This window comes from Sphaerodactylus townsendi, linkage group LG10 (genome assembly GCF_021028975.2).
Source record: "Sphaerodactylus townsendi isolate TG3544 linkage group LG10, MPM_Stown_v2.3, whole genome shotgun sequence".
Lineage (NCBI taxonomy): Eukaryota > Metazoa > Chordata > Lepidosauria > Squamata > Sphaerodactylidae > Sphaerodactylus > Sphaerodactylus townsendi.
The window spans coordinates 9,758,742-9,783,897 of NC_059434.1; the positions used below are offsets into that span (position 1 = coordinate 9,758,742).

The following is a 25,156-nucleotide window of genomic DNA, read 5'->3' on the forward strand; positions in this document are numbered from 1 at the left end:
GATTGGACGACTGACAGCAATGACTGTAACGGGCAAGACAGCAGCAGTACGACGGGCTGGACGAGGGAGTCCTTTTCAGGGACTCGTGCTGTACCAGCGTATGGACTTGGAAATGGATTCTGTCGTTTTGGATATGATCGGCAGGCTCCTATACTACCAAGGGGAACCTCTAAGGCCATATTAGTGCATAGTTAAATAATAAGCAGAAGGAGGAGGAAAGAGCTACTGCTTCGGAAAGGGAAAAAAGAAGAAAGGTTTTTGTTTACCTCAAATGAAAATACTCTTAAAACAACCTGATAACCGGTGTGCATCCTACGTATAAAATTTCCACTGGCCTTTAAAATTATTTTAGTCACCTCATAATTTATAATAAATAGGTTAATCACAACTGATAAATATGCATCTTTAAGTAAACAAAGGAATGAGAATTAGTGTCTATACAAGATGTGCACACTGAAAAATCAGAGATAATCATTGAACTCCGCCAATGAAAAGGTTACTGGCTTCAAGAACAGTGTTCAGACACACAGAATTATTGTAAAAACCATCCCTGCGTGCCATACCACAACATTTTTTTAAAAAAATCAAAGTCACAGCAATTAAAATAAAACATCATTAAAAAAAAGATTTGTGACTTCTAGGTCCAAAATTACCGTTGATACAGAAAATAAAAACACTTCTTAATGATTACTTATTTGAGAGGCTTCACATAAAATTAGGCTATCTCCTAGGGAAAAAAACTTGTAAATGGGGGGGAACAAAATCTCATCCCACCTTTAACAAAGTTTTGTGCATATAAAACCGCCAAAGAAAGAGAAGACAATGAAAAGGGCATCACAGAGGCGGCTGAAGCCTGGTTGGTTGGAAAGTTTTCGAGAAACGGCATGATCTAGGCCAGGGGTCTTCAAACTATGGCCCTCCAGATGTTCATAGACTAAAATTCCCATGAGCCCTAGAACTTGGCCATACTAGCAGGGGCTGATGGGAATTGTAGTCCATGAACATCTGGAGGGCCATAGTTTGAAGACCCCTGATCTAGGCAAAGCACTTTTCAAAATTCTGCTGTGTTGGATGCAGATGTTTAAGGATGTGCTTAAGTGTCCCACTGATGTCAAGAAGACTCAGGAAGAAAAATGGTGGCCAGAAGACCCAGGACTGGAAACCCTGGTGAGTAGCTCCTCCCCCTTCTGATGGCTCCTCCTCTCTGCACAGACTCCTCCCCCTGCAGTTCAGCCACACTCCCACAACCACCATGATTTCCAGTTTTGTGTCTGCTGTGTAACATGTAGTTTAGCCCTGAAACTCTTTTTTAAAAAATGCATCGCCTGGAGTACAATATGGCTGCCACTGCCTCACTGGCAGCTCCCACCAAATTTCCTGTGACATACATCTCCGTCTGTCACATGTCCACAGCAAATCCTGGGTTGGCGCCTCCTACAGGTGGCGCCTCCTACAGGTGGCAAAAGCAGCTTTCCTAGGTGTCCTAATTAATTTAAGCAAACAGTGACAATTCAGTGGTTTCCCCAGAAAGCGTCCCAGCGCTACTCCACTCATTTCGCTACAGAATACCCAGACAAAGAGAGTTCTTGGAAGCCACAAGATAATCTCCGATTTACAGCAGGCTTCGTGTCCACAGTGAATAGATCTGACACGAAGTCCAGCTTCCAGCAGCTCCAAAGCTTTTCGGGCAGCAAACTTCTGGCGTGAAACCAGGAAGCCTTTCATACTTAGATTCAGACTTCTCCACCAGCAAAGTTTCCACTTGCCATAACAAGAGGACAGCAATGCCCTGGTATAGAACCACTCACAAACTGCTCTAATTACAGTCCTCAGGTGGTTACAACTAGGCAAGCTAGGACCTCACCAACAAAAGCACAAGCTAAGTTGACTTCTCCTAATATGCATAGTCACCATTTTGTGCAAATAGCGCAATGGACGAAGCATTCGATTCTTTACTTACTGCTGCCCTATTTCACACAAAACTGTGGCCGTTTCCCAGAACCACCCGGGACGACAACGCAGCACTGCGCCATCGTCAGGTTGACCTACCTGCCCTGCAGCTTTCCGGCACGTTGCCGAGGCCAGGAGACACGCCCCCCTGCCCTGCGCGACCGCTCCGGAGTCGCAGGGTAGAGGGGGCATGTCCCCAGGCCTCGGCGACACGCTGCAGGGCCGCAGGGCAGGTAGGTCTACCGGACATGGGGGGAGGGAAGACGCCTTGGACCCGCTGCTGTTCGCACGGCAGCGGCTCCAAGCGGCCGTTTTCCATAAACCCCGCTTGGGAAGCGAGGTTGGAAAACGGCGGCTTTGCGCCACTCGGGGATGCCTGTGCGAACGGCTCCCTGGGGACAACGTTTTTGCCGTCCACAGGGTGCCATATATGGCCCGTGCGGAAAGGGCCTGTGATTGTGAGTATCAGGAGCATCATGGGTAGCACGTTTTCCCATTGGTAGGCTCCCAGGATGCATAGTTGTAATGTCTGAAAAAGGACACATTTTGATGGCAGATGCTGTTGCCACACTAGGAGAAAGATGGGCCAGCAATGGAGGTCCCATGGAGCCACACGACAGCCAGGCGAATGAATAAACAGGGCCTCAAAGTGCTTGACTTCAGCCGAGTCTTGGCTAACATTATTAGATCAGCCCATTAAAGGAGGGATGGAGGATGCCAATAATTTTCCACTCAACACATCCACGCACATTGACTCGCACACTTCTCTTGTTTGTTTTTTACAATCAAATATATATAAGCATAACTTCAGCTTTCTAAATAGGTTAGTGTACAATATCATTTCGCTTTGTATAATTACATTTGAATATTCTTGATTAAGAAAAGTTTCAGCAGTTTTTTGTGTTTTTGTGTTTTGTTTTTTTAAAAGAAGGCTGCATTTACAGTGCATAGCTGTAACCAAAAAAAGAGAGAGCATCGTCTCATCATACCATATGTACACAAAATAAAAAATACTCCATTTAACATCTGCAAATATTCGGCTGCATTCTCGAACGCAGCGAATAATCTGGCTGTACATCCCACCCTGACCCACACACCCAAGTGATCCCCTCAGCTCGCTTGTAGCGGATCATGGCAGCTTATCCAGCGGACAAGGTTCACGGTTAATGGCGAGTGTCCGGAAATTTCTCCACGCAAGATAAACATTTTGGACACGGACATGGGTGTCGCAATTAAAAAGGCAAAACTTCTTAAATGCCACAGAAGTTTTTCGTCCTTCCATATATATAAATATATACACACACACATATATACAAACACACACATATACATTATGTTTACATATATAAATATAAATATGTGTGTGTGTGTATATGTGTATATATATGATTACACAAGAAAAGCACAATGGAAAGAGATGGTGACTTTTGCAGGAACTGTAGAATTCTTCCCGATTGTCGTCATTCGAACACGTAGTGAGACGCTCGTTTAAAAATAAAGAACCCACACACATCTCCCTTGGACGTTAGCAGCTGAAGTTCTGAATTTGCTTTGTTTTGAAAATGTCCTATGTACACATTTCAAAGTTCTCTTCGTTTTTTTAAAAAGTATCTCTATGGAACTGCTGCCGTTTCAAGTGGTTTTTACTTGACACTCTCTACGAAGATCAAAACCCTCATCTTCTTTGCCCTGAGACCTCGGGGTACACCCGTGCACAAATGAGACTAATTCAGCTTTTTCGTTCCTTAAGCAGCTGTGTCCATGTAAACCATGTTTTCAATACAGAGAGTGTAAAGCAGGAGAAACTTGTAAGCGTGACTTTCTTCACTGTCCGTTATTGAAGGACGTGGTGTCCATGAGGTATTCGCCATCCCTCCGTTTTCCTTGGCCAGAACGCACGTTACCTTCGCAAGCTGCGTTGCGCCTCTTTAAACAAGCTGTCAAAATCCATAGAGTCGTACTTGCTCTTGGTGGAAGCAGGATCAAAATCATCCGAGTTGGAATCTGGAAGGGAGAAAAAAAAAACGGTTGGCAAAAGAACCTCAATGACATGGGGTGGATCCTTCATCAGGTGGTAGAGTCGGTTCATGCATTGCTCAGGAGTAGCACAGATCATGGCACGCACTGCAAGTTTGATTCCAGTCACCACCACTGTTGGGGAAGGCAGATATGGTGCTCCTACTAGTGCCCCGAAGGTAGCTGAAGGGGAGGGGATGTGATGATGGAAATGTAGTAGCTACAAGTACACTGTTACTGATCAGCTGGTAGAGCCATTCAGTAATCTGTGGCCTCAGCATGTCCATCAATGCCTCCTGGCACCCTCGGGTAAAGGCACCACACACACCCTTCCCCGTCAGTGGTGCTCAGTGGCAGAAGCTGCAAAACTCGCTCCAACCTACAAACCTTCCTTTTGTTCAGGCTCCTCTCTGGGGCAACAGCTAGGGACCGGATTATGCCGGTCCTATACCAACTGCACTGGCTGCCAATCGAGTACCGGGTCATGTTTAAAGTTTTGGTATTGACCTTCAAAGCCATTCGCGGCCTTGGCCCTGCTTATCTGAGGGACCGTCTCTCCCTATACCGCCCTTGTAGGCCCCTCCGCTCGTCGGAGGTGGACCTACTGGTGATCCCTGGCCCCAAGGTGATCCGGTTGGCCTCTACAAGGGCCAGGGCTTTTACGGCTCTGGCCCCTACCTGGTGGAACAGGCTTCCAGGTGAGATCAGGGCCCTGCGGGACTTACAAAGTTTCCGCAGGGCCTGCAAAACGGACCTGTTCCGCCAGGCGTTTGGCCAGCCGGGATGATGTCAACTCCGCCATAAGAACATCTGGCCTCCCGTGGGTACATAAAGGGGGAAGGAGGGGCTGAAGCCATCTGTAGTTTTAGTATTTTATATATTATTTTATTGTAAATTATGTATTTGATGTTTGAAACTGCTTTAGTGTTGATAGACACCGCCCTGAGCCTTCGGGGAGGGCGGTATATAAATATAAATAATAAATAAATAAATAATGAGATCCATGAAACGGGGGTTCTAATTAGCTAACTAATGATACATAGCTATCTCGGGGCAAAGGGCGTGGGGGAGGGCAAGAGAGGGCCTTAGCCCCGCCTCCAAGTTTTGGTACTTCTTTGCCCAGATTGTGCCTGTCGAGCGTCTACACAGAAAGGTTAAAGATTTATCTCAAAGAGGAATCCACAAGAGACGTTATCAATCCTTTTTGGCCAAAATCTTTGAAGACTCCAGTTTTCGTTCAAAGAATGATCTCCTTTTTATTATGTTTTCTTTTCTATGACGGTAAGACTTTCACAAAGAAGTCAGATTATCTTCAGACATGACTTGCTTCCAACAGCAAAGATGGATTCTATGTAAAGGCTGAGAATGCAGTGTTGGGAACTTGGCTTTAACTTAGTTTTGAATCCTGTAATCTTGTCATTCGTTAAGCAAATTAAAGCTGTGTGTCTTTCTGGTGCCTTACCCTGCTAATTGTCACTTGGAAAAAATAAAAGCCCTTTGTTTAGTCCTGAAATGTGCAATCTTATACAATGCTGTTCATCACCTTCAGAGAGAGCTCCCTATTAATACAATACAACAACCTTCATTGGGCATATTAAAATAGGCTCCAGCGCGTTACAGACATTTCTGAAGTACAAATCAAAAGTACATTCAAAACACAGACAGATAAACTGTATCTAGCATTGGACGTTACTTAGAAAGTTATGTCACTTGTAAAAGAAATTTTGCTACTTTTTCCAAGAGCACGGCCTCTGTGTTATTTAACAAAAGCTCCACAACAGAGTTGTCAGAGTCTCCTTCAGGTTTGTCTAAGACCAGCCCAGGAGAGAAATTCCTAATACCCACATATCTCGGACAGCCAAGTATAATGTGAGCGAGAGTCTCCACTTGGTTCTTACAGTGTGGACAGACCCGATCCTGGAGTGGGATAGATAGGTAGCGACCCTTTGTAATGGCCGATGGGAAAGTATTGGATCTGGCCCTTGTGATAATCCATCTCTGTTGGGGTTCAGTTAATTATTCGAGATATTTGGCTATGTGCCCCTGTTCTGGTACTATTCCGACAGAAAGGGGTAGAGCTCCCTATTATTTTTATGACTTCTCCTCAGCACCACGTTATGGCATCGGATGAAAAGACTCGTTACTCAGGTCAATAATCCTTGTGTGTAAAGGGCCGTCAAGTCAAGGCTAACTTATGGTAACCCCAGCAAGGGTCCTTCAGAGCAACTGAGATGCAGAGATGGTTTGTCATTGCCGTCCTCTGCAGAGTCTTCTTGGTGGTCTCTCTTCAAAGTACAAACTCTGCTTAGCTTCTCAGATCTGACAAGATCAGGCTATAGCCATGGTGGCGAACCTTTGGCACTCCAGAGGTTATGGACTACAATTCCCATCAGCCCCTGCCAGTACATTGTAGTCCATAACATCTGGAGTGCCAAAGGTTTGCCACCACTGGCTGCTATACCATGCCGCGTTCCCTCCCCAACAACCCCACCTAGAATTAATTTCTGTGGCCATCCATGCTTGGGGCGTTTTGGCAATAATATATTTGTTCTGCCAATAATCTAACCACCAGGGCAGACTCTGCGATACTGCTGTTCAACCAAGGGCCCACTATCGGCCTGACCTTTTATGGAGCGTCCCACGACGGCTACCAGTTTTCAAACTAGGGAGTTCAGAACAGAACTCCTCTGGGATAGAAATCCAAACCCCATCACAACCCAGGCTCAGACCTCTCAGAATTCAACTCTACCAGCAATACCATCCCAAGGAAAGGCTCTCTTTGCAAAACTGTGGGGGGACTTTTAAAATCTGATTTAAAATGGTCTTTACACAGTCTATTGCACAATCTAAAGGGCGGTCATGCTTTTCTAAAACTGCAACGAACTTAGAAGGGCATAACTCTGCTTATTGATAGGGCAGAACAAATATTCCTTATTTGGTGTCTTCGTGTTTATATTGCAAAAAAGCGTCAGTTCTTCACTTCTGACGGTTGGTTTTGCAGTTTTATGTCTCATTCACAGTTTTTTTTAATGCAATTCATAAACGTTTGCGCATACGATGTATTCACTGATCAATGTGCCGTATAATGCTGCTCATCTACCGATTTCACAAATAATAGTGAAAAAAATATGCATACCCGTGACTGGAAAATTTAGATGTAAGGAACGAAAAGGGTGTGAACATCTAGAATCAAAAGTTTGGTTTTGACCCAAAAACAAAAGGGTATGCATTTTTTCACTATTATTTGTGAAACTGAAATAGAGATTTGAAACCCTCTCGAGGTTAGGACATTGTTTTATACTGACATATGTCTTCTGCCCTACAGGAGAATCTATATATCCTCACCCAGAACGCTTCCCATTGGTGCCCCATCCCGCTGTACCGATTATTCGTCTGCCAACACACTTGTCCCAATATACTGCTACATTAATACACATGGTTCTTTGAAATAAGGGCACAGAAACATTTAAAAAACCCAGAAAGACAAAGAGAAGTTCTGAGGAAGGAAAGGTTTGAAGAGCTGTTCTCAAAACAGAAAGCAGGAGGCCCGCTCTTCCGCGATGAATAATGATCAAGAAGGTACCTCGCAGGCTGCTTATTTTACACCCTAGATGTTTCGAGATACCAGAAACACCCCTGACTTCATCGCTGCGCAGATAAGTCAAAGCAAGTCAAGTCTTCAATCTGTCTTTACTGGTTTTTATCAGCCGGCATTGGAACAAATGATTTGCCACCTTTTATATTTCCATTACTGGGCCTCTATCGCTTGTACAGTCAGCTGCCTCTCCCCAGCTTTACACTATCTATTTAGCCAGTGAAGTGAATTATAGCATATTCACTGTGAACAATGCATATCGCCTTTATCATTTAGACATCAACTGGGTAGGGAAAATATAGATTTTTATTCCCCTCGCACATCACACAAAGTGGAGGGCAGAATGTATATGAGTTCAGACAAATCACGTTACGGCATTACACAGAAATCTTAATGACAGCCGTGATTAATTTACAAGAACCTGGTCGTGGCCCACCCCCCCTAAGGGGAGGGAAGGGAGGGGAGGGGGGAAGGGGTGGGGTCCAATTATCTGGTCGTGGCCTACTCACCCTGGAGGAAGGGGAAGGAGGGGGGAAAGAAAGGGGGCCCATCATCTGGTCAGGGCCCACTCACCCTGGGAGGGATGGGGGGAGAGGGAAAAGGACATAGACCATCAAGAGCAGTGGTTCTCAACTTGTGGGTCGCGACCCCTTTGGGGGTCAAATGACCCTTTCACAGGGGTCCCCTAAGACCATCGGAAAACACATATTTCTGATGGTATTAGGAACCAAGACACAAATAATGTTATGGTTGGGGGTCACCACAACATGAGTAGTTGTATTAGAGGGTCATGGCATTGGGAAGGTTGAGAAACACTGATCAAGAGGGTCCCAAGACATAATTAGACAATCAAGAGAGTCTACAGTTGGCCATGCTGGCAGGGGCTGATGGGAATTGTAGTCCATGAACATCTGGAGAGACGCAGGTTGCAGACCCCTGCGATAGCCCTTTCCACTACCAAGTGAACTTCCACAGAACCAGAAACGAGAGTGTGTGTGTGTGGGTTGTGTGTGTCAAGTGCCATCAAGTCACAGCTGATTTATTGTGACCCCGTTGTGTTTTCAATGCAAGAGATGAACAGAAGTGATGACCAGGTTTGCCCTTGTCTGCCTCTGTAGCCCTGGAAATTCTTGGAAGTCTTTCATCCATGCCCAGGTTGAGGCGGAAAATATGTGACCATCCCAGGTCACGCAGCAAGTTGTCGTGGCAGAGTGAGGATTCAAACCTGGCTTTCCCAGATTCTAATCCAGCGGTGGCGAACCTATGGCACGGGTGCCAAAGGTGGCACTCAGAGCCCTTTCTGTGGGCACGTGTGCAAAGAGTTCATCATGTGGGGAGGGGGCAGAAAATCACCCCCCCACACACACCCCTAGGCTGGCCTGGGCATGATCCTTTACCTGGGAGTAAGCTCAGTTGCTGGCAATGGGGCTTGCTTCTGAGTAAGCCCTCCTATGGTCGTGATTCACCCATTTGAAGCGTTGCATGGTTGCTTCACCAAGCTTACTCCCGAGTAACATGGGCCTTGGAGCCAACTGTTTTTTCTAAACTAAAACCTCAGTATTCAGGTTAAATTGACATGTTGGCACTTTGCGATAAATAAGTGGGTTTTGGGTTGCAATTTGGGCACTCGGTCTCAAAAAGGTTCACCATCACTGTTCTAGTCTGACACCTTAACCGCTACATCATGCTGCCTCAAGTGCAGCCTGTCTAGAAAAAGCGCTCTGACTCAGCTTCCAGACAAACGTCTCTATTTTTTTCCTTCTGCCTCAGGAAGCCCTAGGGAAGAAAGAAAAAGGACAAACCGCCCCTTTGGTGTAACCAAACGACAGGCCTCGTGTTAAGCGCTTCACTTCGAAAACAGTAAAGGTCATACCTAGGTCTGCATAGTTAGACTTGCAAAATTGCTTGTGTCCGCAAAAATACAACTCTAAGCCAGGCTCGCTGGACCTGCGCAAGGTATATCCGTTTTCCAAGGCAGCAAAAGCATCGCAGGTGTAGCGGTAAGTGATGAAACCATAGCTGTCCCTGTAATTGGAAAGAAAACACAACCTTTGTGAGCGAAAATTAAAAAGCAGCCATGTAACCCTTTCTCGGGCAGTAAGAATTCAACAGGGGCTCAGAACGTTCCTATAAAAAAGCAGTGCCTCCATTCCAGCACAATTCTCCCATCGGGATACTCAGTTTTGGGACAGACAATCACAACTGTAGCAGGACTAAAAAATAAAGGGAGCGCGGGGGATGGGGGAAGGGCTCTTAAAAAGACTGTCATTAGTCACAGCATTTGGGGGGTCAGCTCTGACATCCAGCTCTTCTTTAAACATATAAATATGGCATCGTCAAAACAAGGAATGATCTCAGAGGCTCATTTTACCCATTATCCTGAAGATTCACTGTGCACTCCTCAATTTCGCCAAAAACTTCAAACCGGTCCCTCAGTTCTGCTCGGGTGATGTCAGGTCCAATTTTCCCAACATAAATTACGCGCTGTTCTTCCTGTCAGGGAGGAGGAGGTCAGAATTTCCACATGAATAAGTGGCGAACATTGGAACAGAAGCACATAAAACTGGGGTGACTTATGCTCCCAATGAATTGACCGCATTACCCCATATGTCCCTACTTGGTCTCTGCGTTTAGCAGAGGCCAATTTGCTGGTGGTTCCCGGCCCCTCAATGATGCGGCTAGCCTCCACGTGGGCCAGGACCTTTACAGCCCTGGCCCCGGCCTGGTGGAACACCCTTCCTCCATCTTGGCGAATTCCGCAGGGTCTGTAAGACTGTGTTGTTCCACAGGGCCTTTGGGGTGACCAGCTGCTGATGTGGTGCCCCCTTTCTGCTCTTCGCTCTGTTTTACATCAAGGTAGCCCTCATATTGAGGGGCCCACCGTTCCTCCTTTTGGGGGAAGGTTTTAAATGTGGGTTTTTTGACGCCTTTCATTTGACTGTTTTAACCGCTGTTTATATGGAGTTTTAATAAGTTTTTATGGTTTATTAATTGGATGGAGCTTAGTTTATTTGTTTACTGTGTTTTGTATGATTAGCTTCTTTATTCAGTATTGTGTGAATTTTATGTTGTACACCGCCCAGAGCCCTTCGGGGATGGGGCGGCATAGAAATTTAAGAAATAAATAAATAAATAAAAGACCACCTAACTTGCCTACGTTCCCTATGGTCAGAATAAGATGCTGTCCCCACAAAGGGGTACGTTGAAGCTAACAACACACCAACCTTTATTAGGCATTTAAAATAGGCTCTAGAGCGTTACCAGACATTTATAAAGTACAAATCAAGAGTACATTCGAAACGCAGGTCACTTGTAAAAGAAATTTTGCCACTTTTTCCAAGAGCATGACATCTGTATTGTTTAACAGAAGTTCCACAACAGAACTGCCAGAGTCTCTTTCAGATTTGTCTAGGGCAGTTGTGGCGAACCTATGGCACGGGTGCCAGAGGTGGCACTCAGAGCCCTTTCTGTGGGCACGTGTGCATAGAGTTCATCATGGGGGGGGGTGGAAAATCACCCCCCCACACACACACACATCTAGGCTGGCCTGGGCCGCTGGGCTTGACATGTAGGTAACCCTGTCAAGTGCTGTTAAACCCCACTGATTTTCATGGGAAGAACTAAGGCGTTATCCTTTACCTGGGAGTAAGCTCGGTTGCTGGCAATGGGGCTTGCTTCTGAGTAAACCCTCCTAGGGTCGTGATTCACCCATTGGAAGAGTTGCATGGTTGCTTCAAAGCAAAGCCACCGACTACCACCAAGCTTACTCCCAAGTAATGCGCGCCTTGGAGCCAACCGCTTTTTCTAAACGAAAACCTCAGTATTCAGGTTAAATTGCCGTGTTGGCACTTTGAGATAAATAAGTGGGTTTTGGGTTGCAGTTTGGGCACTCAGTCTTGAAAAGGTGTGCCATCACTGGTCTAGGGCCAGTGGGAGAGAAATTCCTAATGCCCACATATCTCGGACAGTCGAGTATAATGTGAGCAAGAGTCTCCACTTGGTTTTTACAGTGTGGACAAACCCGATCCTGGAGAGGGATGGATAAGTAACAACCCTTTGTAATGGCCGATGGGAAAGTATTGGATCTTCTTCAACAGGCACACTAAGGCCAATACTTTTGCTCCAGGGAAGACTGGACTGTAGACATTATTGCGGAATCATACAACCTTGGAAACAGGTGGAAGTGCAGACCGATTAAACTGGTCTGGGTACATGTGAACATATGAAGCTGTTTCACATTGAGCTAAACCATGATTATTTAACTCCCAGTATCACAGACTGGTGCCTTTTTACAGGAGATCCTTCAGACTGGCAAGGGAGAACTTGGACATCCAAATCACATGGTCTCCCAATCAGATTTTGTCAAAAGGTTTCACGGCTGGAACCACTTGGCTGTGGTGGGGTTTTGTGGCCGTGGTCTGGTAGTCTTTGCTCTTAACATTTCGCCTGCATCTAGGGATGGCGTATTCAGAGGCATATCACAGTGAGCTGTGTTTCACAATAAGGCATCATGGAGTGAAGCACATCTTACTGTGACATCTGAAGATGCCAGCCATACATGCAGGCAAAAACGTTCCCAGCAAGAACTACCAGACCACGGTCACACCGTCCTGAGACCCCACAATAGCCAGCGACAGGCTGTCCCTGTTTTCCAACACAGGCTGAAATCTAACACCCCACTTGCGTCCCCGAGACTCTTGGGTCATTTCCTCAAACTCATAGCCAAGGGGATAGATTCAAAGACCAAATATCTCCTAACATAAACCGATAAAACTCCTCTGCGGTTTGGAGCAGCCCACAAGTTTTGTCAGATTGAAGCGCATTTGACAAATTTTCTGATGAGAATAATGGGAAGAGGCAGGTGTTTTTGAGGACTACAAAGGTCGAAAAGTTCCACTTCCAGGGTCAGGGGTTAGAATTGACTGATAACTCAGACCAGACCATCGATTTCTTGCAACCGTAACTAAAATGTTTGTGAGCCATTGCCTGACTACCATTTGGTCCCTGAAATGATGACGACGAGGAACGCTGCTAACAAGGAATGAAGAACACCTTTCCGCACACCTTCCCCTCCTGAAATAAGCAAACAGCATGCCAAGAAAATGGAAGCCGAGCTTCCATCTCTTTTTCACGCTTCTTGGCTCTCTGTTAGGTCCCCCCATCCCTAACGGCTCTGACTTGGAGCAGGGCAGGATTCGGCTCATAAATTGGGGGACAGTAAAGATTGCACATGTACAGTAATAATTCCCCCCCCCCCTCAGAATGTCTTCCCAAAACAAAAACTTAACGGTGCTGAACCACTTGATAAGAAACAATTTGGTTGACACCAGCTATTGAACCTAAATGACTGACCAGATGGAGCAGAACAGAACAGCAGACTTTCTAATACACTTCCTCTCAGATAATATATCTAGATTGGGGGGAGCGTAATGTTTCACGCACCAGCACTGGAAATGCAATAGAGCAATGTGAGGGGAATAAATACTGCATATGCTTCCGGGAGATTCGTCACAAGGCGCGATTATTTTTGGCTGTTATTGCCTTGTTTTCTTTGCATTTGGGGAGGAGGAGGGGCAATCTGCCAAAACGGCAGAATCGGGGGTGGGGGGGGAGGTTTAGTAAAGTACAATTAAGAGGAATAAGTAAAAATGACCAAATAGTAGAAATGTAGAGTTCAAAAGGCAAAGCTCCATATGTTGTTCAAGAAACTGGGCTGACTCTAACTTGGGGTATACGGTGCATTTCAACCCTGGAAAAGGCTTTGGTCACTCTTTGGTAATTCTAATAGGATTACACTGCTGCTGTGACAGACGTGAGGAAAACGGTGTGTGAAAACTCTGTTCTGCATAATGCTACTTCAAAGCTAGAAGCACGCAGGGGCAGGAAAAACCGACGGCGAAGGGTTAACTCCTCACAGCGGCATTCACAATCTCGCTTATAAAGGGAATGTAAATTTGTCAGGGCCCAGAGAAGAAATGCAGGCCAACTCTAAAGCTACCTCTCAGTGGAGATGCTTTCAAATAGCCCGCTCTTGTTGTATCCGACCATTCCACACAGCAAGGAGTGAAACCTTCCTCTGTCCTATGAGGAGAGGCTGCAGCGTTTGGGACTCTTTAGTTTGGAGAGGAGGCGGCTGAGTGGGGGATATGATTGAAGTCTATAAAATTATGCATGGGGTAGAAAATGTTGACAGAGAGAAATTTTTCTCTCTTTCTCACAATACTAGAACCAGGGGGCATCCATTGAAAATGCTGGGGGGAAGAATTAGGACTAATAAAAGGAAACACTTCTTCACGCAACGTGTGATTGGTGTTTGGAATATGCTGCCACAGGAGGTGGTGATGGCCACTAACCTGGATAGCTTTAAAAGGGGCTTGGACAGATTTATGGAGGAGAAGTCGATTTATGGCTACCAATCTTGATCCTCTTTGATCTCAGATTGCAAATGCCTTAACAGTCCAGGTGCACGGGAGCAGCAGCAGCAGAAGGCCATTGCTTTCACCTCCTGCACGTGAGCTCCCAAAGGCACCTGGTGGGCCACTGCGAGTAGCAGAGAGCTGGACTAGATGGACTCTGGTCTGATCCAGCAGGCTTGTTCTTATGTTCTTATGTTCTTGTCAAAGGGATTGTATCCCGTGGTGGGATTCAGCCTATTCGCCCCTATTCGGTAGAACCGGTAGCTAATTTTTTGTGCAGTCTGAAGAACCAGTTGTAATCCCACCACTGAGTCCCACCACCAGAAGTTCGGAACCGGTTGTTAAATTATTTAAATCCCACCACTGATTGTATCCAGGTGATTGAGATCCATTCCTTAACGCTACAAATCAAAGGCTGCTAAAATATACAGTGGAACCTCGGTTTTCGTTGGTCATCCGTCCGAAAAGAATCAATGAAAACCAAAACCGATGAAAACTGAGGCAAACTTTTCCATAGGAAACAATGTAAATCCAGTTAATCCGTTCTGGGCACTCCAAAAAACATACCAAAAACACATATTTTGGTGAATAAACATAGTGTTTAATGCTGAAAACAGTAACAAACAATAACACTGGGACCAGCTTCAGAGCCAGTGGACCAATGTCGCACCAGAAAGCTGTCCAAAGAGGTCTGTTTCTGACGCCTCTTTAAGATTGGTCTGAAATGGGGCAAGACATGGTCATTAAACAAGTTGCAGACACGGCCTGCAACGGCTTTGTCCGGGTGATTTTTCTCCACAAACCCCTGCACCTTACTGCAAATCGATTAAAACCGAGGCAAATAGATGAAAACCGAGACAAATTTTTCATTGAAAAAACCGATGAAAACCGAAATCGATGAAAACCGAAGGCAATGAAAACTGAGGTTCCACTGTATATGTAACTAGCCTGTTATATGTTACCACTGCCATCTGGGACATTTGTAGATAACTAGGCTTTCCCCTGACACCCTGATCCCATGAGAAAAGGAGCTGTTATCTCGTGGGGGCAGGAAGCCAGGTGGCTTTCCCTTACTATCTGCTGCCAATCTTGGGGCGCCTCAGCTCCGGGGACTGTTTCTCAAAATTTCTTGGGAATTCGGGAGGGGGGACTTGGTGGGGGATAAAGGGCTTTGCCAAGCTTGGGTGCTCTGATGCTTCCCAGGAGCAGCAGTGGCGTAGTGGCTAAGAGCAGGTGCACTCTGATATGGAGGATCTGGGTTTGATTCCCAGCTCTGCCGCTTGAATTGTGGAGGCTTATCTGAGGAATTCAGATTAGCCTGTACACTCCCACACACGGCAGCTGGGTGACCTTGGGCTAGTCACAGCTTCTCGGAGCTCTCTCAGCCCCACCCACCTCACAGGGTGTTTGTTGTGAGGGGGGAAGGGCAAGGAGATTGTAAGCCCTTTGAGTCTCCTACAGAAGAGAAAGGGGGGATATAAATCCAAACTCTTCTTCTTCTTCTACTAAACGCTACTGATCAACTACATAGAGTCCATTTATTGGCTTAAGGTTTGAGACCTAACAGTCCTCCAACTTAAGTGGAAGAGAAGAAGACAATTTGGTTTTTATATCCCACTTTTCTCTCCTGTAAGGAGTCTCAAAGTGGTTTACAATCACAATTGCATCCGCTCCCCACAACAGATGCAGGTGGGACTGAGAGAGTTCTGAGAGAACTGTGACTAGTCCGACGTCACCCAACAGGCTTCATGTGCAGGAGCAGGGAACCAAATCCAGTTCACCAAATAAGAGTCCACTGCTCACGTGGAGGAGTGAGGAATCAAACCCAGTTGTTCAGATTAGAGCAGTGGTTCTCAACCTTCCTAATGCCGCGACCCTTTAATACAGTTCCTCATGTTGTGCTGACCCCCAACCCTAACATGTATCCATTTTACAGATGGAGAGCACAGATGCAGAGAGTCTTAGGCAACCCCTGTGAAAGGGTCGTTCGACCCCCAAAGGCAGGGGTGGGCAATTATTTTTTCCATGGGGCCGCATAAGAAACAGAAAATATTGTGGAGGGCCGGACCAAAATCAGGGGGGCGAGGCACTTTTGAAAGCCCCGCAGAAGCCGGCAGCCAAGGCAACCGGCTTCTGCGGGGCTTTCAAAAGCGCCTCGCTCCCCAGCACGGCAGGGGGGCCAGTCAGGGTCATCCGGCGGGCCGGATGTGGCCCCCGGGCCGTATAATGCCCAGGTCTGCCCAAAGTGGTCCCGACCCCCAGGTTGAGAACCACTGGATTAGAGTCTTCTGCTCCTAACCACTACATCACTTAAGAATCTCTTAAGTGGAAGACTTTCCTTTTTGCTAAGCAGAGTGGCAAACCATTGCACACGCTGCATATCTGTATCTAATTTTTTAAAATCATCTTCAGTCAGAAGAAGGGTTCTTGAAGTGGAGGAAGGCTTTGAATCTGAAAAAGAGTAGTAGGATACAAGCCCTTCTTCTTGACTTTACTACGTGGAATTACCATCCAAGCAGTCCGCCAAGACATAGAAATGGAAGGATTCAAGACCTCGCTGTATTTTAGCCACTACTGTTTAAATGCCATTTCTGTTATTCTTCCAATGAAATCTATATTGTTTTGGTTTATCAGCAGCTTTCTAAAATGGATCTGTCCCAACCCTAAGACATTCTAAGACACCCAAGATGGCATCACATCCATCAAATTAATTGCTTTGCCTCTGCACTGCAGTGCCAAAACCACAACACTACTTAGGAAGAGGGAATCTCTTCAGGAGTCTTTGCTTTGGCCTCACAGTCCTTCCCTGTCCTTATTTAAATACATGACTGCCACGACATCCCCCTTTGCTTCTTCAAAGAATAAAGACAATGCACTGAGGAAGAGAGCCTCACCTGCTCTCCGGACACCTGCTGGTTTTTGCACTTCAAAGAACTGGGGAGTGTGGGTTGTTCTGGCCTAAATGAGGGCCGTGTGGTCTCCTTCCTGTGAGATTTAAGGGGTACCATCCCCCCTCACCCACATGGGAACTGGTACCGAGGGGGTGGTGTTCTGTGACGTGGAAGGGGATGGAGTGGGGTATAACGGAGGATGTTTTGGCGCTTCACTTCAGTTCTGGCAATAGAAGAAGAAGAAGAAGAAGAAGAAGAAGAAGAAGAAGAAGAAGAAGAAGAAGAAGAAGAAGAGGAGGAGGAGGAGGAGGAGGAGGAGGAGGAGTTTGGATTTATATCCCCCCCTTCTCTCCTGTAGGAGACTCAAAGGAGCTGACAATCTCCTTGCCCTTCCCCCCTCACAACAAACACCCTGTGAGGTAGGTGGGGCTGAGAGAGCTCCGAGAAGCTGTGACTAGCCCAAGGTCACCCAGCTGGCATGTGGGAGTGCACAAGCTAATCTGAATTCCCCAGATAAGCCTCCACAGCTCAAGCGGCAGAGCTGGGAATCAAACCCAGTTCCTCCAGATCAGAATGCACCTGCTCTTAGCCACTGCTCTTAGCCACTACGCCACTGCTGCTCCTAAATACCTTTTTCAGATACCGTTTTCAGTAAAAGAAATTGTCTGATCACCAAGTCTCGTTATCGAACCGTCCAGAGGCATGACATTCAGAGGTGGTTTGCCACTCCTTGCCTCTGCATCCCCTTGGTATTCCTTAGAGGTCTCCCATCTAAATAGTAGCCAGGGCTAACCCTGCTTAGCTTCGGAGATCTGACAAAATCAGGCACACCTGGGCTATCCCGGTCAGGGTAGTTAAAAAACTACCGGTAGGTCATGAATATCTCTCACGAGATGAACCCAGATGTACAAACTCATTTACTGTTCCATTCACATCATCCAAGAGTCTGTATCCATGGAGGATTTATATATTTCTACGTATCCATGTGTCATCGAAATTTGAAGCTACTTTACCGCTGACAATCTATAACAAAACCCTCTTCTAATATAACGTTCAATGACTATTGAATAGAGTAAGCGATGATTTACAGGAGCTTTAAAATATTACATTTTAAAGGCAAAGTGAGCATTAAGACGAAAGCACGGTGGAGCACGAGAGATCAGCATTACGGAGAAGCGCAGGCGAGGAGATTAGCTTGTGCATTTTGTTTGTTCAATTGGAAGGCGGGAAAAGTCACAGAAAAGTCTTAAGAGTTTTTTTTTAAAAAAATAATCATCTACACAAGGAAAACAAATCTCTTTCAAGATGAAAGTCATCTGCATAGCGCTTACAATCGCTTTCTGCCTCTGCCGCTCCCTTTGTTTGGCCCTTTCCGATTCCCGTTTTTCATACTCTTTGCGGTATTCTTCCCTCTTCAGCCTTTCATGCTGATATTCCTCATAGCTGTCATATCTAAGAAGACACAACTTAATCATTAAATCATACTGCCGAATTTCCCAGAGGTACAATGAAGGAGCGAGCATGGTTTTTTGGCTCGCAACCCCCCCCCCACCCACAAAAGCACTGCGTTAAAAATGTGAAATAGGTATAGACATGGCACAGTACGTTACCGGGGTCTACGGCTATATGGTGATCTGGATCGTGATCTTGAATACAAGGGAGAACTTCTATATGCCCGGGGTCTACAGTGACCAGACTCATGATAATACGGAGATCTGTTAGGAGAAATAGAAAAGAAACATTTTATTGGCGAAGGCTTTCACAGCCAGAATCACTAGGGCAATGGTGGCGAACCTTTGGCACTCCAGATGTTATGGACTACAATTCCCAGCAGCCCCTACCAGCATGGCCAATTGACCATGCTGGCAGGGGCTGATGGGAATTGTAGTCCATAACATCTGGAGTGCCAAAGGTTCACCACCACGGCACTAGGGTGTTGTGGGGTTTTTGGGTTGTATGGCCATGTTCCAGTAGCATTTTCTCCTGAAAATGCAGGTGAAACATCAGGAAAAAAATGCTCCTGGAAAACAGCCATACAACCACAACACCCTAAAGAAACATTTGTTTTGACATCTTATTATCAGTAATTCACATTAGGTTCCTATCAGCTCCATTAAAAACAAATCCATCATTTCTCCCCTGCTATTTGGAGAGTTTCCCATGATAACTGGCCTAACCATCTAACATTATCAGAACTTGTCTGCAGGATCGGACTATCTAATCCAGAAATCTGACTCTAGAAGTAGCTAGCCAGATTCTGAGACGCCTACTAGCAGGGCATGATTTAAGAAGAAAAAGAAGAAGAGTTGGATTTATATCCTCCCTTTCTCTCCTGCAAGGAGACTCAAATGGGCTTACAAACTTCGTTCCCTCCCCCCCTCCTCACAACAAACATAAGAACATAAGAACAAGCCAGCTGGATCAGACCAAAGTCCATCTAGTCCAGCTCTCTGCTACTCGCAGTGGCCCACCAGGTGCCTTTGGGAGCTCACATGTAGGATGTGAGAGCGCCCAATGGCCTTCTCGCGGCTGTTGCTCCCGATCACCTGAATGTCTGTTAAAGGCATTTTGCAATCTCCAGATCAAGGAGGGATCAAAGGTAGCCATGAAATCGACTTCTCCTCCATAAATCTGTCCAAGCCCCTTTTAAAGCTATCAGGTTAGTGGCCAAAGTCACCACCTCCTGTGGCAGCATATTCCAAACACCAATCACACGTTGCGTGAAGAAGTGTTTCCTTTTATTAGTCCCCAATTCTTCCCCCCAGCATTTTTCAATGCTTATGCCCCTGGTTCTAGTATTGTGAGAAAGAGAGAAAAATTTCCTCCTCTGTCAACATTTTCTACCCCATGCATAATTTTGTGAACTTCAATCATATCCCCCACTCAGCCGCCTCCTCTCCAAACTAAAGAGTCCCAAACGCTGCAGCCTCTCCTCATAGGGAAGGTGCTCCAGTCCCTCAATCATCCTCGTTGCCCTTCTCTGCACTTTTTCTATCTCCTCAATATCCTTTTTAAGATGCGGCGACCAGAACTGGACACAGTCCTCCAAGTGCGGTCGCACCACTGCTTTATATAAGGGCATGACAATCTTTGCATTTTTATTATCAATTCCTTTTCTAATGATCCCCAAACACCCTGTGAGGTAGGTGGGGCTGAGTTAGTTGAGAGTGGGAAGGGCAAGGAGATTGTCAGCCCCTTTGAGTCTCCTGCAGGAAAGAAAGCGGGGATATAAATCCAAACTCTTCTTCTTCTTCTTAACACTGGCTGACTTTGCTATTAGTATATAGATGATGACGTATTTATTAGATAAGTTGTCAGTCTCAGTGCCACACTTGCTGATAAAAGGTGATCATACTAGGGTCCTTGAGGACTGTATTTCCTGTGAGCTGGCTCTCCATTTCCACCACACCCCGTTTTCTGCAGCCATTCTCTCTAAACGGTACCTTGAAGAGGATCTACTGCACGGTGACCTTGATCTCGATCGGGAATATGGAGAGCGGGAGCAAGACCTGCACTGAGAAAAGGACCTTGATCGAGACTGTATCCTTTGGAATCGTTGAGAAAGCAAGGACTTGGGCGGAGACACCAAATCTCTGCACGGAGAGTTAAGGGAGGAGCAAGAGGGCGACAGGTCAAACAAGGAGTAGGTTTGCGTCCCATCCCACGCGCAGCACAGTTTGTCACTTTCTTCTTCACTGTCATCAAAAAGGCCATCCATTAGCAGCCCCGAATGGATAAACATAGGTAGTCTGGAGAATTGTTCGTTGCTACAATCGATGTCCCTCGGCTCGCTGCTCTTCGTCGGCTCTTCCTCAAAAACAGCTTGGCTCGGGTGGCCAAAGTGCTTATTGAGTTCGGCTCGGATTTCCTGGTCTTGGAGCTGTTTCCGGTTGTTCTGCTGCAAATCCCATTTGCTCACCTGTGACGGCTCTCTCTTGCCATACTGGTTGAGTGGGTCAAAGGGAGAACAAATGTGGCATTGCCGCCCCGGCAAGCAGCCGTTTAACGCTACTAGTCCAGAATCCTGAAGTTCCTGGGAGAGGCCGATACGTACTTTTGTTTTCGAGTTAACGGATTGACAGTAGTCATGGTCACCAAACAGCCGCAAACCGGGCCGCTTCGTCTTCCTCTCCTCATGGCCGACGGACAGGACCGTCGTCTTGCTGAGTTGTGCATATAGCTCTGACTGCACCGGACCCTTCCGAAGCAAGTTATGTCCTTGAGAGCTGGAAGACTCACTACAGCGGGGTTTTTTGGAAGATGGCACAACAGTCTTGCACGCTGACTTTGGCTTTGGTGAAGTCCGAAAAGGGTTGTCTTGGTTGGCTTTGTGAGGAGGGGTCGTTGGTGGAGTTAGGCCTGAGAAAAAGCAAACGGGGGGAAAAACCACAAATATGTGAACTCTAGGCTACATCCTCCAACATCCAGGTTTTCAGGACATTATACTACCTCTCTTCCTACTCAAAACCCCAACTCAAACCACATCTTCCCTTGGAAGTCTTTGGTTTAACCCCCTAACCTTCCTTCCTAACTGAAAAAAAAGACTACAGATAACTGATCTGAATTATCATCATCTTTCTGAATTATTATCTCCATCTTTCTCCCTCAATCCACTACGGTTGACACAATATCATGTCCATTATTTAGACTGTACATGCCAAGAGGACAGGGACTTTACTTTTGTGTAACAATAAACAGAAGTTACTATGAGCAGTTTCCTACCAATCCTTTTAACAGTGTGGGTTAATTAATTAATTAATTAATTAATTAGACTTTTATACCGCCCTATTCCCGAAGGGCTCCGGGCGGTGTACAACATGTGCGGTGTACAACATAAATACAATCATAAAACCATCATAATTTAATTAAAATCTGTAAAAGCAGCGAAAGACTAACTGTGATGCTGATAATTATAGATGTAGGTGGCGCCCAGCTACCCATTATTAAATCCTTTCCCAAAGGGAGGATCGGCGAGTCCCATCAGATGGTATCAGGCTCGGATGTAAGAGCCAAGAAGGCCACATTTCAATTCCTTCTTACAATGAGTGGTACAATGAGTCCACAATCACGAGGAAGGAGCAAACGTCGTTTCTTTCCTTACCAGAATTGGCCAAAGGAGAACTGAGAAAAGGCCTCAAAACGTAATCCACTAAATGTAGGAACATTTAATGTTTCAGATGCAAAAGATGACCCAATACACATTATCCTGGTTTTGCCACCAGGGATTACATGTAAAAATATTTTGCAGTCCAGCGCTATCTTCATGGTCCATATCCACAGTTTTAGATTATATTTTTTTCTTTTTAAAAATTGCACCTGTTTAGCTTCAGTCGGCTCAGGTTAGTCTAATCTTGTCAGATCTCAGAAGCTAAGGAGGGTCGGCCCAGGTTAGTATTTTGATGGGAGGCCTCCAAGGAAGTCCAGGGTCGCTATGCAGAGGAGGGAAGTGGCAAACCACCTCTGAACGTCTTTTGCCTTTAAAACCTTATGGGGTCAGCGTAAGTCGGCTGCAACTTGACGACACTTTACACACACACAGCTTCAGTGGGATTCATTATACAAAACACACAGTGAGGAAATTAAAAACTTTACATAGTTCCTTCTCATCCAACATCTAAAGGCTTCTGAAAGCCGAAATATTTAGTGGACAAACACTTGGAGAAAAGGGAACTTGATGCAAAGGCACTGGTTAGACACAAAACAACAGGCTGGTGGGGGCAATTAAATAGCGCATGGGCATTACAAGCTGAGCAGGTCCGCGGAAGGTGGTTGGCCAACTCCTGGATACCAGGAACACTCCAGAGCAGTGCCCCTCCAGGAATTTTTCTGGTAATTTAGAGGCAGACAATGGGCCTTTCCCCACTTACCTTAAGCCCCGTGCTACTCTCCTCAAGTAGCGCGGGGTCCCCTGGCACTCCCCACTACTGGGGTGGCGACAACGCTGTCGCACCCCCTCAACCTGTAACGTCCCTGGCGCTCTTATATGCGCCTTTTGATGACCCAGCGCCCGGAGCACGCGGTGCATTAAAGGGACTACCTGGTAGCGTAGAAGCGACGCGCGCTGAAGACGGCGTGCTGCGGCATGGGGGGGGGGTAGGTAGTGAAGATGGGGAAACGCCCAATGGCAAACCACCTCTGAAAGTCTCTTGCCTTAAAACCCTACCAGGTTGCCATAGGTCAGCCGAGACTTGACGACACACACACACAAAAACACACACAAAGGGCCAAGCTACCCCTGCAGAAAGCTTGGCTTTTCAGTCCAAGAGAACTAATTTTGGCCTTGCCTCAGGAAGACCTTCAGGGAGCAAATATTTGCTTTTATATGCAGAAGGTGTTTATGCAGCAGAAGAGTTAACCATTTTCCTGAAATACAGTTCTGTGACAGAACGTGCCACAAACAACTGCGTTACTACTGAAACGACAACTAATCAACATAAAGGGTGTTTGAATACCAGCAAGCATCGTGAGGGAGAGAAGCTGGAATTTACCTGAGGTTTAGCAAATAGAGGCTGAAGTAAATACAAAGGAGACAAATGTCAGATAAGCAGGTACCAGGATCTCCGCTCCTCCCCACAAGCACGATGTTAATTCACTACAGTAGATCTCTTCGCAAAGATGAAAGATCACACACAAAGACACCAACATCCCGAAAATGAAAGAAGTCAACGCTTTCAGCCCGCAGCTGATGTTTTTGCACAGTAAACGTCGGCAACTCTTTGAGTTTCCCTTTGGTTTCATAAAATACGCTGTTAATGGAAGACAGTTTTGCGTTTTTGACATACCGTATATACTCGTGTATAAGTCGAGTTTTTCAGCACATTTTTTGTGCTGAAAAAGCTCCCCTCGACTTATTCGCAAGTGAGGTGTATTTTAAAAAATATTTTAGGATTTTTACTTTGACGGCTGCCAGGGGGTGCAGTTTTTAGGCTAGCGGCACCAAAATTTCAGGCTATCATCAGGTGACACTCATGATGATACCACCCAAGTTTTGTGAAGTTTGGTTCAGGGGGTCCAAAGTTATGGACCCCCAAAGGGGATGCTCCATTCCCCCTTGTTTCTAATGGGAGCTAATAGTAGATGGGGCTACATTTTGAGGGCCCATAACTTTGGACCCCTTGAACCAAACTTCACTAAACCTGGCTGGTATCATCAGGAGAATCTCTTGCTGATACCAGCCAGGTTTGGTGATGTTTGGTTCAGGGGGTCCAAAGTTATGAATCTGCAAAGTGGGTGCTCCCATCCCCCATTGTTTCCAATGGAAGCTAATAGTAGATGGGGCTACCCTTTTGAGGGTCCATAACTTTGGAACACCCATAATGTACCTTCACTAAACAGGTGAAATTATCATCGAAGTCTCCTAAAGATACTCTGAAATGTTGGTACTGCTAACATAAACATTCCTCCCATGACAGGCACCCTCAAATTTTCCCCAGATTTTCTCTTTAAATCACGCCCCCTTCTGAGTGGATTTAAAGGGAGAATCAGGGCTTACCAGTAGCTGCTGCATTTCCCACCCTCGACTTATACATGAGTCAATAAGTTTTCCCAGTTTTTTGTGGTAAATTTAGGTGCCTCGACTTATATGCAAGTCGACTTATACATGAGTATATACGGTAGTTTGGTTGAGCAATTTCAGAAATATCCAACAACGGAGACTTCCTCAATCAGAAAGTTCGGGTATTGTGTTTCCTCCCTGATGCAGAGAATGTGCTATAGCATTTCAACTCTACTTCAATGTTACAATGCAAAATTGAGAGTCCCAGTACAGCAAAATATATCCAAGGAAATGAACATCTTCCCATAACTTGAGAAACTAGTCCTGTTCAGCCTTTGAGCAGCAGCTGCACTCTGTACATGCTCAACTCCTAGAAACTTCCCACCCTTAAGCACAACATACATCCCTTCACCTAAGGTACATCCCAATAGCAATCTACAACACAGTATGTAGGTTGCTATCACAAGCAGTCCACCATCATGGCTTTCATGCTGCTATCTAGAGCAGGGGTAGGGAACCTGCGGCTCGAGAGCGGCATGTGGCTCTTCTGCCCTTGCACTACGGCTCCATGAGCTGAGCCGCTGCCCCCTCCTTGCCGCGGGCTTCCCCTCTCACCTGCCCCGTTGGAGCGGGGCGGGCGCTTTCCCGGCAGCCAGCGAGACCGAGCCGCTGGCCCCATCCTTGCCTGCCCTGCAGGCAGCAGGGCGGACGCATCCATGCGCTTCTCAGAGTGAGCGGAGTAAAAGTTTAAAAACCCCAATATATATAGTGTTATCTTTATTTTAAATGTCAA

General features: G+C 46.1%; 1 protein-coding gene across 2 annotated transcripts in view; it reads right to left on the reverse strand.

The window, feature by feature from the left end:
- Positions 1-2,406: 2,406 nt before the first annotated feature.
- PPARGC1A (PPARG coactivator 1 alpha) overlaps positions 2,407-25,156 on the reverse strand; it is an 854,414-nt gene continuing 831,664 nt past the window's right edge. For both annotated transcript variants that reach the window (XM_048509097.1, XM_048509096.1), the window contains 6 exons: positions 20,312-21,227; positions 18,479-18,583; positions 18,200-18,320; positions 9,933-10,054; positions 9,435-9,586; positions 2,407-3,954 (listed from right to left, as the gene is read on the reverse strand). In XM_048509097.1, coding sequence (XP_048365054.1) covers positions 3,851-3,954; positions 9,435-9,586; positions 9,933-10,054; positions 18,200-18,320; positions 18,479-18,583; positions 20,312-21,227 — 1,520 coding nt within the window. In that variant the 3' untranslated portion in view covers positions 2,407-3,850. The remainder of the gene's footprint in view (positions 3,955-9,434; positions 9,587-9,932; positions 10,055-18,199; positions 18,321-18,478; positions 18,584-20,311; positions 21,228-25,156) is intronic.